The sequence below is a fragment of the Vigna umbellata genome, chromosome 9, assembly GCF_029865625.1.
Source record: "Vigna umbellata cultivar VRB3 chromosome 9, Vumbellata_1.0, whole genome shotgun sequence".
NCBI classification, from domain to species: domain Eukaryota; kingdom Viridiplantae; phylum Streptophyta; class Magnoliopsida; order Fabales; family Fabaceae; genus Vigna; species Vigna umbellata.
Window position 1 is genome coordinate 24,882,694 of NC_142173.1, and position 13,998 is coordinate 24,896,691.

A 13,998-nucleotide genomic window follows, 5' to 3' on the forward strand; every position below is an offset into this window, starting at 1 on the left:
TGGTTTTCTGAGTGCAGGTTGTGCGAAGGAGATGACTCTCGTTGATGATGGAGGTTGCAAAGTCCATGGATGAGAACGAAGGCAACGACAGCATGGTGGCCATCGTGGCTGGGAGATGTGGCGATCAGAGATGGAGGAAGTGGTGTCGTCGTTAATGACGCAATGAAGGTGGATGTTGCGGCGGCGCGACATGGTGGAGCAAGGATGTTGCTCGCGATGAAGGCTGATGCCATTTGCGTCGTGGCGGAAGTGACTAGCGGCTAGCAGTGCGGCGGCGTGGAGGTGGATCTGTGACGATGGTGACGCCAGGGTTTCTACGGCAGCGACGGCGCTGTAGTGGCGAGGCGCGAGGAAGATGGTTGCCCGACGAGATGATGATGAGAAGAGTAATGGAGCTGCTTGCGGCGACTCTCTGGTGGCTGCCATAGATGTGCGTGATGGACGGTGGCGCGGTTTCGCGAGGAAGAAGAAAGGTTGCGTGATGATGACGACAAGCTGGATTTTGAATTGGCGGCGGCCTTGGTGGTTGACGGTGGTTGCTGTGCGATTTCACAGCGGCACATGGTGCGGCGGTGGCTGACGGCGGATGGCCTAGAGGAAGTGGAACGGCGGCTAGGGTTTGGATTGGGAATTAGGGTTTCAGTGGGTGGAAGATGACGATGATGTGGCAGAGGAGGGTGATGTGGCAGAGGCGGCATGTTCTGATTGGTTCACTAGTGAGTGCAAGGATCAGTGATATGGCATCATCTGGACGGTTTGGTATGTTGGTGATGGATTGCCACATGGCGTAATATGGTGAAATCTGACTAGTTAGTGGTAGGAGAGGTGTGTGTAAGAAAGTTTAGGGTGTAGAAGGTTCAATGTTTTGGGCTTGGTCTTCTTGGGCCTGTTTCAGAGTTGGGAGTGTATATTTGTAAAAACAATGGTGCACTCAGCTCCTTTTATTGAATAAACTAATTTCTTATTTTCATAATAATTCTGATTTTGGGCCTTGAATTAAAATTTGGACCAACAAAGCTTATATTTCAGTTGCATCAACAAACATTAGAACATCCAAGAATAATTTATGCGCTAAAACACACTTTTTACGCCCCTTTATTTCCAAACACAATCAATCCAATCATCACAAATCTTCTTTAAATCAATCATTTAAGCACAAATATCTCATCAAAAAATTTAAATTTTAAAGCATAAATGTGGGCATAAATATGCACTCGTCACACCCCCACACTTATCCTTTTGCACTCCTGGGCAAAATTGATAACGCGCGTATGCCTGTTTTTCAATTAGTACATTTTAGCAATGTGTACCAGATTTTAGTAGACAAAAATACCCTTATATATCATGAATTCTAAGTTTTAAGGTTAAGGGTATTTTAATAATTTTCATTCGCAAAACTAAAAAGAAAAAAAAAAAAAATATATATATATATATATATATATATATATATATATATATATATACACACACACACACACAATCACATATGCAAACATGGATGGTTGAGTCTAGAAGAGAGTTGTATATCGCGTCATACATTGATGTGTATGTTTTACTCAATATTATCCATTTTTATCAAAATTTAATTAATAGACTCACTATTTGTTGGTACATATTATGGGTCATTGACATACCAAGAAAAACACAAGTTGTATGGTTTTGTTCCCAGTCTAGGAAGATGAAATATAACTAGAAATCCTTGTTACAAACGTAAATATTACATTCTTTCATATCAATTCATTATGATATTAATATATTAACTTATGTTTCAAATGTTTTAAATTTGTTTAAAGTTGTGGGTAGGCCCAAAGCACAACAGATTGAAATAGTCTATCTTAAAGTTGAAATTCATTGATCTTTAACTTATTAATTTTGTAATAAAATATAAATTAAATTATTATTTTTACTTTTTACAAATAATAAGTATCCACATATTAGATAATATAATACCCGTAATTGACCTATTTATAAATAAATAATAAAATATCTACCATCCTTAACTCATAAATAATAAATATATGTAGATATTAACTATTTTATCTACCAATATCTATCATCCCTAATACCACTTGTATCAAATACACGCTCACAACACCAGTAAAAACAATATTAGTTACTATAAATTTCATATTTATAAGAATTACTCCTACATATCAATTGATAAAAATATTAAACATAAAAATCTACTTGGAAGTTTTAAATACTTAATAATTTTTTTATAAAATCTAAACTATAAAGTAAATCAATTCTGTAGAAAAATCATATGAGCCTTTTAAATAAGGGTTAGATATGCTTTTAGTCTGTTTTTGGTTTTCGTCCCTCTTTCAAAATAAGGTACAATTTGATTTTCATTGTTTTCGAAATTTTAGTTTTAATCTTCGAAACTTTGGTTTTAGTCTTCGAAAACTACCACATTTTTAACGGTGTTAGTTTTCGGAAACTAAAACCAAAATTTTGAAAAAAATAGGATCAAATTGTACCTTAATTTAAAACAGAGACGAAAATCAAAAACTACAATAATTTAAATACTAAAAACATATTTAACCTTTTAAATATTGAGGAAAGGTTAATGTCAATCCATAGCTGCCAGTGTTCTACAAGTTCATGAGAAAGAACGATCGCTGCCATGGTTCCCGGCGAAGTTGAAAATTATTTGGAATCAAATTTTAAGGGAAAACCTCTCACCAATTTGTGGAGCGAATTCCGTGTTGAAGGGTCTATTATTATATAGCTTCAAAAGAACAATCTTGGTCGTTGAATTTAAGTGGGCCATGCTTGAGTGGTGATAGCAATCATCAGGTTCTCCGTTCACACCATTTTGACTATATATTTAGAACCGTGAGAGAAAAAAATGAAATACCTTGGTAAGAAGAAGAAGAAGAAAAATGGCAAATTTTGTTCTGCGAGTTCCAAATACCGTAAGGAGTTTCGCCATGTTTGCTTCGTCCAACCCCAACGGTGCAATACTCTCTATTTCTTTCTGTCAATTGAAATTGCGTTTTTATTCTCTTTGTTTCATTTTCATATGGTTTATTTAATTGTTTAGGTGCTCCACCTGGTGGCTCTGGAAGCAGTAGTGGTGGGGGTGGAGGTCCTGTGATATTGGAAATTCCTATAGATAAGATTAGAAGGCCTTTGATGAGGACCAGAGCAAATGATCCAAACAAAGTAAAGGAATTAATGGATAGTATCAAGGAAATTGGTCTCCAAGTACCTGTAACCACTTGCTCCTTTATGCTGATTCATGTTTAAAATATTTTCCATTACTTTTGGAGTTTATGTACTGTTTCTGCTATATTGGTATGTCTCAGTTGGGTTTATGGGAAAGTGAAGTTACGGGTGTTGGCTTTTCTGTGTTTTCAGGATCTATTGGATGTAGTTTGAATTGGATTTATGTGCTTAAATTGCTTCTTTCTTTGGTCTTCAAGCTTTGGCTATTCAGATCTGCGAGTACAGAAAAAAAAATGTGAAAGCAACCAACTTAAAACGATTTTTATTGATTTGTTGGAACAATTTTTCACTGGAATTTGGAATAGCAGTATCTGCGTTCCCACTCCAAACTGTTAATGAGCTATTATCTTTGCATAGAAAGATTTTTCCCTTTTTCCTTATTGTTACTTTCATTTAAGAGGTAAGAGTTTCATGTTTCGCTGAAGGAGATTTTGAGATGTCTTTCTTTGTAGTATCTCCACCATTAACAGGGCGACCCTTATGTTTGTTAGCCATAGATAGAGCCTTTAGTAGTTATCAAGGTCCCCTCTCTTTCAGAGTCAGATTTTTTTTAGGAGTTTACCGATGGATGCAAAGATTCATTGTTACAGCCATTTTCTTTTATATTGTGTACTTGTGTACTTGTGACTGAGGCTTAGTTGAGACAACAATCCTAAAACATTTATTCTCCAATTCTTGTATTTTTTTTTTCAGATGGCCCTTTATGATGATTACTCACTTTGTTTAAGAGAACTTTCACCAGATCATGACTTCTACAAGAAAATAAAAATATCATTTCGACAACGATTTGGTATTAATCTCTTTTGGCTTCGGACAACATTATTAAGCTTAGTTTCAACTTATAGAGGACAATAAGACAGAATGCATCCCCTATCATTTATTTTGAGTGGAATTGTGAATAGTTGTTATCAAAGCTTGGTTGAATTTTAGTACAATTATTCGGAAGAAAGTGGGGAAAGTAACCAAAATTTAACACCAGTTACAGATGGCAGTCCTGCTCTAACTACAATACCATTGTTATTAAATAAATGTCTGGTTCTAGAAAATATATTGCTGAACTGTTGATTCAAGTTTCTTTTAAGTGATGCAGATTGATGTCCTGGAGGTTGATGGAGTCTATTACGGTATGTTCTTTTCTGGATTGTTTGTGGAATCTTATAATTTTATTACATTGTTACCTGGTCATGCTGCTCATAGTTAAAATTATAAGATTCCACCAACAACAAAATCAATATGCTTTGAAGATCCATCCATGCCTTCTCACAGTGAAAACATAATATGACAATGTCTCCATTGTCTTTGGTTTGTAGGTTTCTCTGGTTGTCATCGCTATGAGGCTCACCAACGCCTTGGACTCCCCACCATCCGTTGCAAAATACGCCGTGGTACAAAAGAGACTCTAAGGTAGGTTTGGTAAACTCTTTTGTAAAGTTTATGTGACTCAGATTCGTCATCTCAGTCGATTGGTTTTCGTTTTGCATTGTGCAGGCACCATCTGCGCTAAGCTGTGATCATCTTATTGTTCAAAGTTGGTATATGACGATTAGCAATGACAGGACACAACACAGAAGTGTTATTTTTCTCATAGCATTGTGATTCCTGCGGACATTGCAAATGATATATGTGATTTCTCTTACTGTGTTATGCTGCATCTGTTATTGCTTCCTCAAGTTCTTTGTAGAAAGCACTATTCTTCTGGTCACATTTTGGTTTCGTCCATCCAGAAAAGGATAACAAAGTTAGGAACAATAAACAACATCAAGCGTTATTATCTGTTACCCTTCTCTTGCATCAAAAAACAACACCAAGATCTGTTGCCTTACTTAAAACACTGAAGCAAACAACTTTGTCAACATATTTAGCCAAACATGTTTCCATAATGTAAATCTCTCGAGGTCTGTACTCTTATTCTTATTATAATTATTAAGAAAAAAAAATCAAGGATGGGAAACAAATAAAGAGAAGAACAATACTTAAAATTTTTAAGAATGAGAAACCCTCTCTAATGAAGTTAAAGTCAAGGAACTCGCATGTCTGTTAAATTTTAGTTTATGAAGAAATCAATCTAAATATTTTTTTCATTTTTTTTTTCATTTTCTTCTCTGGAAGTGTTTGTGAAAAAAGTTAATCCAAAAAAACTCAATTACTACCACCACTAACATTGGTAATACTAGGGTCGCTGCTTCACCAGAAATACTAGTATTACTAATAGTATTGTTATACTCAACATTATTAATTATAATAGTATTATTATCAACATTGCAAATAATGTCATTCTCAACAATGTTATTATTTTCATAAGTAATACTAGGATACCAGTCCTTCTATTATTATTGTTGTTGGAAGTCTCACATCGACTAGAGATAAGGCTAAATTATAATATATAAGTGAGGTGCAAACCTCACCTTACAAGCCGTATTGTGGAGTTGAGTTAGGCTTAAAACTCACTTTCTAATATGGTATCAGAGTCATGGTTAAAGTCTATCCTAGCGATATTTCTTGTTTCTTGCGCATTTTTATTCCACCCGTTGTCGGACCGCTATTAGACCTTACAAACCTCACCTTACAAGATTGGACACAATTCTACACATAAATGTTTGTTTAAAATATCACTCCAGACTTTGATGATGTCGAAAAAAAAATCTTTAAATAACTACACCAAAGACTAACGACCATCCAAAGATGCAAAGCCCTCTAAAGCTTATGTCTTTAGACTCATGGGAGCATACGTCATGATATTCAAAGTAGATTCTAGCATACACAGCTTACCTATAAGCGTTGTACGTATTTCAGTGCAATAAGTACAATAAAAAGATAGTTGTCCAGACAAAACATGTTCTTTCCCTCAACAAAGGAATATAATAGTGAAGGAGTATTAAAAGTCACACATATCTCATAAAGCATTGACACAAAGTAAAAGCTTTTGACATAACAAATATTTTTTTATGCCTATAAATAAAATTCGTGTCATACAAATAAAGCTTGCTGTCAATTTAGCTAAACATACATATGCATACACAAGCCTTCATTAGCTTCTAAAGCGGTCATTTGTAACTTGTCTTCTTGGTGGCATAGAGAGAAATTTCATTTGGTAAACCTTTTAAACCAACAACTTATTTTTGTATAGCTTAAAGATATTTTGTATATTTATCTTTAACACAAATTGCATATTGGTGCTTAAGCCCGAGGTGAGTTTAGCGGATAGCTCAAGAGGCTTTTGTATACTTGTTATAAGGCATAGACAGCACAAAGAATAATTTTAATCATTGTTTGATTAATGGAACCCTTTGTTTTTCATAGAAAAGTAGATTAACCCAAGTTAATTTTCTCATGTCGTATAAAGTCTAAATTGTTCAATTTTGAGTCTTTTGTGTGTCTAAGTTGTTCAGATGTGGTCGAATAGATGCTGGGTCACCTTCTAGTCCAATTGGATGGTACCTGGAAAATGTATTATGATGCTAAAGTCAATAGATGACCAATTGGTTAACAATTAATGTCGTAATGCATGTTATGTGCATGTATATCTGAAAGTCATACCTTAGACCTTATTTATAGTACTTGTTATGGGGCTTTACCTTTTTGTCGGTCTAATCACAACACAATCATACCTTAATCAACAATTAATAGGTTGATTTGTGATCACCATTCTTGTTAATGACTTTTTGTAATTGATCAACAAGGTTATTCGGTCAAAGTGGTCGGTCAAGGGTGACCATGGGTGATATTCCCAAGAGTTCATCGAAAAGATGGATGACCAAAGGTGGTCGGCCGAGGGAGATCGACCTAGAGTGGTTGACCAAAGGATCTTGGTCTAGAGATTTCGACAAATGTCATCAGTCTTGGAGTTAGACCATTTGGTTAATGTTTGATTTTTTGGGTTTGACCGGACAAACATACGGTACACAGGGTCCCAAAGCCCGAGCATTAAACAATTTATGAAGGAGTTTGGATTTGACCTTTTCAGTACTTGGTGCTTACGTATGTCGAAAGTTGTAACCGATAGGAAGGGGTTCCTTAGTTGGAAATCGTCCTTAATCATTAGTCACGCACTTTGTTGTATATTGATTTTTGTTACATACTTTCAACCATTTTTAAAGTGATCAAATGTTTTTATTAGTATTATGATTTAATTTGTTTTAACCTTATAACTCTTAAATATCTCAGGTGTTAGAATAAGAGAAAAGATTGAATAAAACCTAGAAAAGAAAGGGTGATATGGTTTGAAGTTAAATTTTTAATTTTAAAAATTAAGCTATTCAAAACTTATTTTTATTAAATCCTTAAGTTTGCATTAAATTGTAATAACAAATATCAAAGTATTTTAGCAAAGTAAATAAAAATTAAATATTTTTCAATAACAGTGAAATTCAATGAATAAGAAATAGAAAAAGTTACATATAAACAATTTATACTAATTTATATCAAAACAGATCATAAATCCACTTGGAATCACCTGAAACAAAGTGATTATGAAATTATCTTGAATAAGATATTACAACTACTGATCAAAGTAAAACATGCAAAATCACAATCAAGAAAAAAACACACATTTTCTAAAAAAAAAATCAAAAGATAATGATAAATCAATTTCTTTGAAATACCAGAATAGATGATTAATACTTCACTTGAACACCACAAAAGATGAAACATACTTTCTTAAATCATTAAGTGAGGGACTTTAACTTAGGACCTCTTCAACCTTCCCTTCCAATTTTACCACCAAATTAATCTTATAACTCTAACCTTACCTTAAATGAAATGCAAAGAAATGAAACTTCCTTTCCAAACTTTATAAACCTTTTAAAAATAAACTCTAATGAAAAATGAAATAAGAAAATGAAATCTTCTTTCTAAAATTATGTCAAATTATAAAATATGAATATATGATTAAGTCTTAAGATGAAAGAGAAAAATTCAAACATATTAAGTGATTCTCATCTTTAATACATCATACGCATTTAGAATGTCCAAGATCAGCCAAACTTGTTTATTTTTATTTATTCTAAAATGTCATGTTGGAATAAAATTTGTAAAGTGAAATAAAATTAAATTTTAAACATGTTTTTAATTTTTAAACTTCAACACAAAATTAAAATTTGTCTTGGTCTAAAACTTATATTTTGATCTCAATCTTTAAAATTTAGTGGTTATACTATTTTTAATTCAACGATATTAATGTTTTTTTTTACATATTAAATAGTCTTTCATGCTAATATTTAAGTTAACGTATATTAAAATTAAATTATATAAATATCTCAATATTATTATAAAATAATATTTGACATGTCAAAAGAATTGAATACAATTAGGTATTTTTAAAGTTTGAAGATTAAATTGTATGTAACATTTTTAAATTAAAAATATATTTAATCTTAAAATTAAAATCGAGAGACATGAGTACAAGATTTAAAAAAAATATTTCCCTGTATGAATATAAAATTCGGTTTTCTACGAATAATCCTAGCTCAATTTCTGATTACTTTATACTAAAGAGTATATTAATAATATTTCAAAGTTAAAGTCTTGTTTTGAATCCAGTTATTCTCATTTTCTCCTAATTTTCATATTTTCCTTGCTTCTTTTATCTCATGAAGATGCTAAATGAATTATTTTAAATTTTTTGAAATATATATTTTCTTAAATTTCGACTATTTATTTATTAATTTATTATCGTAGTATTAATATGAAATTTTGTTATAAAAGACAATGACAAACATAGAACACTCTGAACATACATATAATTCACTAAAGCTCACCAACTGGGTTAGTTATTATTTTAACTAATGTTATAATTAAAAGTAATAATATAAAATTAGGACAAAAAATATTTCAAAGAAATGAAAATAAATGGACACTTTTATTTATATTTAAAATAAATTATTCCCAAAGCTAAATTATGCAGATATTTTTTATTTAATTCAAACTATTAAGTAAATAAAAGTGATTCCACATCTTTTTCATCTTAATTTTTAAAATATCCATTGCTTATGAGGATGATATCCCTGCAGTAAGAGAACACAAACTAAAAGTTTGGGTTTTGAAAAGGGTTTTTACATTTTTCAGTGTTGTCTGAAAGAGGAAGAGAGGAGAGAGAGAGGGAGGCGATGGAGGGTGCATCGTATGCGCGCATGCCGAGGGTGAAAATCCGCGAGCTGAAGGATGATTATGCCAAGTTCGAGCTCCGGGATACGGATGCGAGTATCGCGAACGCGCTGCGGCGCGTAATGATCGCGGAGGTGCCGACGATCGCGATTGATCTGGTGGAGATAGAAGTGAATTCGTCAGTGCTGAACGACGAGTTCATTGCGCACAGACTTGGACTCATTCCGCTCACAAGTGAGCGAGCCATGTCCATGCGCTTTTCACGTGACTGCGACGCGTGTGACGGCGACGGCCAGTGTGAATTCTGCTCCGTGGAGTTTCACCTTAGGGTTAAGTGTATGACTGATCAAACCCTCGACGTCTCCAGCAAAGACCTTTACAGTTCCGACCCCTCCGTCGTTCCCGTCGATTTCTCTGACCCTGCTTCCTCTGATTCTTCCGAGAACAGGTGCGTGCTTTTCTTCATTTTATTTTTGGTTTTAAACCCTTGGTTTTTAAATGGGTCTTTGTTGATTTCAACTGGGTATTTTGTTTTTCTCAAATTGCTGTTCTTCGTTTTCAACTGGGTATTTAGATTTTTGAAATGGTCTTAATTGATTTCAAATGGGTGTTCTACCTTTTCAACTGGGTATTTCGTTTTGCCGTATGTGTTTTCTTTTTCTCATGTGTTTATTTTTAAATTGGCATTCTTCGTTTTCAACTGGGTATTTAGTTTTTTCATATGGATATTCTTCGTTTTGAATTGCGTGTATTCAGGGGGGTTATCATTGTGAAGCTGAGGCGAGGACAAGAGCTGAGGCTGAGAGCGATAGCTAGGAAGGGGATTGGCAAAGATCATGCCAAGTGGTCACCTGCTGCAACTGTCACTTTCATGTATGAACCAGAGATTCATATAAATGAGGACTTGATGGAGACACTGACTCTTGAGGAGAAAAGAGAATGGGTTGATAGCAGCCCTACACGTGTGTTTGAAATTGATCCAGTAACACAACAGGTTTGGGTTCTTCTCATTTGTTTTCTTATGAATTTGGTTATGCACTTTCTACCATTGTTGTTATCTTATCCATATTCTGTGCAGAACTACAAAATTACCTCGCATGCCTTATGTGTTTGGTGATTAAATGCTAGTTTGTTTGATCACTTTAGTGTATTGTTTTTTTGAATTTATCATAACATATGCATGCCGATTATTTCTGATCAAATTCGCAAGTTTATGCAAATCCTTTAACCTGAACATTGTGTGCTTTCACTTCAACCATTTGGATTAAAGTTGAGAATAAAGTGCAATTAGAGGTACTTCGTTTGTTTTCTTTGTGTGTTCAACGATAGACACTAGTAATTTGATGCTTTTGAAAGCATGATGCTGCTTGTGTATAAAATAAATAATTTGCAAGTTTGTTTTTCAGCTAATTTGGATAGGCTTATAGAATGGCATGCAGAAGGCACGTTCAGTATTTAAGACGTAATATGTTTTCCAGAGCATAAGCACTAGAGAACTAATGTTTTGTGAACTTCCTGTTCATCCAAATATACATTAACTTACAACTCTTATACAGAACTAATGTTTTGTGAACTTTCTGTTTTGTGAACATTTTTACCCTTAAACACTTTGTTTTATTAGGCTGGGGGTAGGGTAAGGACCAACACAAATGAGTGGTGCGTCCTTGATTTTTGTTTTATTTACTGTTATGTGTTTGTTTACCTCCTGGACTTTTTATTGTTAATTATGGATATATATTGAATTTGCACCCTTCCCACTACTTGATCAGAATGTTTAATAAACTAACTCTTGCGTTCCCATGCTTATCATCTCTTGCATTACAAGTGTGACTTTTTATTGCTAATCATGTATATATAATGAATATTGACTAAGTGATTGACTTTTCAATTTTCCTCATTATCCTGCTTTCTGCTATTGCTACATGCTTGTGTTTTATGGTTTGGTCATTATCTGAGATTGATAACTATAATCTCAAGTGCCAAGAAAAAGAAAAACAAAACATTGCTAGAATGAATGTGAAGGACTTGCACTGATTCAGTTTTTTAAGTTATCAATTTCATAGAGAATCTTGAGCCGCAAAGAAATTTACTGTAAACGAGAATTTAGTATCAAGATTTGCTATCCAGCTCATGAGGTGTGGGTGTATGGTATTCTGGAGCATTATCTACTGAAGATATTGTTGTCAAAGGAAGGCACATTAAGAGTTCTTAAGTGTATGATCTATCTGGCTAATTCTGTCAGCGACAATGTCATACATATTTTTGTCTACTTTGAAATGTTTATATGCGGTGCTTAAACTTAACAGTTAACATCCCTTTTTGGGTTCAATTTATTTTGTTGTAATGAATCCTTCTTTGATATAATTTGCATTATCGAATTAGAAGATTGATTTTTCCATCTATGAAAATCAAATGTGATGTTTTTGGCATTTATTAGGTAATGGTGGTTGACGCTGAGGCATACTCATATGATGATGAGGTGATCAAGAAAGCAGAAGCCATGGGGAAGCCTGGGCTTGTGGAAATCATTGCAAGACAAGATAGCTTCATATTCACAGTTGAATCTACTGGAGCAATTAAAACTTCTCAATTAGTACTAAATGCCATAGAAATTCTCAAGCAGAAGCTGGATGCTGTGCGGCTATCTGAAGATACAGTGGAGGCTGATGATCAGTTTGGTGAGCTAGGTGCACATATGCGAGGAGGATAACTGAGTTGATTGTATTAGAAGGATATCAAATTTGTTTCCCTGAACTTGTTTCTTTCTTCTTCTACTTAACTGAAGCTGCAGCATGTTTTAACTTGTTGGGTCGAAGATGCTAATTACTATTTTCCCCCTTGAAAAACAACATAGATAGTTTTTATCTTTCTATCCTCTTCTCATGCTTGCTTCCTTTATTTCGTTTATAATGGTGGAAAGCAAAAACTCAAGTCTGCATGTCTTAAGAAGCTCCAAGTCCTTTAAAAGCTTTTGCTTTTGTGTTGTTTGGATCCTGTAAGCTTACCATATACTAGATATTATGCAATTCCTCTTCAATTGAATGTCACTTCTCCCTTCAGTCCTTTTATGCTCGGTGCTTTGGAAATCGGAGAAGCTTCATTTACATGCTTGGAACCGGTTTCTGAACTCACCCTTTGTTGATTTTTATACTTTTTAAATATATTAAAAGTACTTTTAATACATTAAATTAATGTAATCTGGAGACACAATAAAAAGATACTAAAATGGCAAATATCACTTGGTGGAGACAAGGTTCCTGCGAGAAGGGTTGGAACGGTAGATGTGAAGCAATGAGTTGTGCAGTTGTGAATTCAATTTTCATGGAAAGAAGGAAGACACAAACAAGAGTGCAAGTGAAACAAGAAAGAAATCCGTTATCAATTGTTTTCAAAAGATTAAAAAAAATGACTTGAAAGTTTAAATTTTAAACAATTTAAAACATATCTATTGATATAACATTCAAAAGAATTTTCAAGAATTTAAGGAATTTCATGCTTTTAGAAGAATAAATCTTGAGTATCATTAATCTTTTCGGGGTTTTTTTTTAATGTTAAATGCATATTTTAATTGTTATTCTAATTGTAAATTTACGTGAACAAAGTGCATTTTTGTCGGAGCTAGTACTGATATGAGGCTGATATTAGGTTGTTTCTTCCTGCCCCTCCGTAATTTCATCTACACTGCCATTAACTCAAATTCTAATTTAAGCCTCTCGTTTAGGGATTTCATTTTGAGTTCTGAAATGTCGATCGAGATATGTTCCAGAATACACAGTACGGATATGTTTAGAAATGTATAATCTGAAAGGTAAAATTTGTATTTTAGATCGTACATTCTAAAATACGATCTTTGTATTCCGAAATATATAGGGTGGAATACAAATTTTATATTTTGAATTGTGCAGGAGAATGTGGATGTGGAGGTAGAGGTGAAGGAAGAAGTGGGAGATGGGTGCAATGATAGAGAAGGAAGAATATGGAAGATAAAAATAAATGGATCATTTCACAGTTCTATGAGATGCAGGTTAAAATGTACGAAGGCCTGGTCTTTTAAAGAAAAAAAGTACAAATATAACATTTGTTACAAGTACTATTTTAAGTATAACCTTTAAAAATACACATATATTAAAAATCACAAAAGTTGTGTAAAGTTGAATTTTACATTCATGATTATATAATTATCAGAAAAGTTAATTTATTGGAAAAGTATTAAAATGGTTTCGAGAGGTGTATTTGTTGACACTCGTCTACTAAAACGACTCTCTAATGAACTAATAAGTGGTTTTTCTTCTCGTTATGAGAATACTGTTCATCTACTTTAAAATATATCAATTTATTAAAGGTTAAATATAATTTTAGTTACTAATATATAATGTGATTTTTGTTTTAGGTTTTTTAAACTTTGATCTATTTTTATCTCTTTATTTAGAAAGTTTCAGATTTAGTTCTCTAAATTTATTGTCGTTAGTTTAGTTTTTTTTCTGCTGCGGTTAATGGTGTGTCACGTTGTTAATACATGTGTACATTAAATGTTTAACATCGAAATTGAAATTAAGGTTTAATAAAAGAATGAATATGCAAGTTCAAATTTGTCTTAGAATAGAGGAAGACAAGTAATTTGTGGAGTTTGTGTTTAAGGAAATCCTGATTTAGCATTCCAAGATT

The 13,998-nt window shown here is 33.3% G+C and overlaps 2 protein-coding genes across 3 annotated transcripts; both read left to right on the top strand.

The window, feature by feature from the left end:
- The first annotated feature begins 2,769 nt into the window (after positions 1 to 2,769).
- Positions 2,770 to 5,009, top strand: LOC148193024 (sulfiredoxin, chloroplastic/mitochondrial-like). Of its 2 annotated transcripts, XM_088098238.1 has the most exons (6): positions 2,770 to 2,958; positions 3,047 to 3,216; positions 3,925 to 4,021; positions 4,314 to 4,355; positions 4,542 to 4,635; positions 4,720 to 5,009. In XM_088098238.1, exons 1-6 carry the CDS (start codon positions 2,886 to 2,888, stop codon positions 4,733 to 4,735), a joined length of 492 nt encoding a protein of 163 aa, XP_087954364.1. In that variant the 5' UTR covers positions 2,770 to 2,885; the 3' UTR covers positions 4,736 to 5,009. The 2 variants fall into 2 exon arrangements, with proteins under 2 accessions (XP_087954364.1, XP_087954365.1); XM_088098239.1 differs by lacking the exon at positions 3,925 to 4,021 and having other exon boundaries at positions 2,801 to 2,958; positions 4,322 to 4,355; positions 4,720 to 4,882.
- Positions 5,010 to 9,236: 4,227 nt separating this feature from the next.
- On the top strand, positions 9,237 to 12,203 carry LOC124830226 (DNA-directed RNA polymerases II, IV and V subunit 3-like). The gene is made up of 3 exons (XM_047303885.2): positions 9,237 to 9,781; positions 10,090 to 10,327; positions 11,771 to 12,203. Exons 1-3 carry the CDS (start codon positions 9,336 to 9,338, stop codon positions 12,041 to 12,043), a joined length of 957 nt encoding a protein of 318 aa, XP_047159841.2. The 5' UTR covers positions 9,237 to 9,335; the 3' UTR covers positions 12,044 to 12,203.
- Positions 12,204 to 13,998: the final 1,795 nt, after the last annotated feature.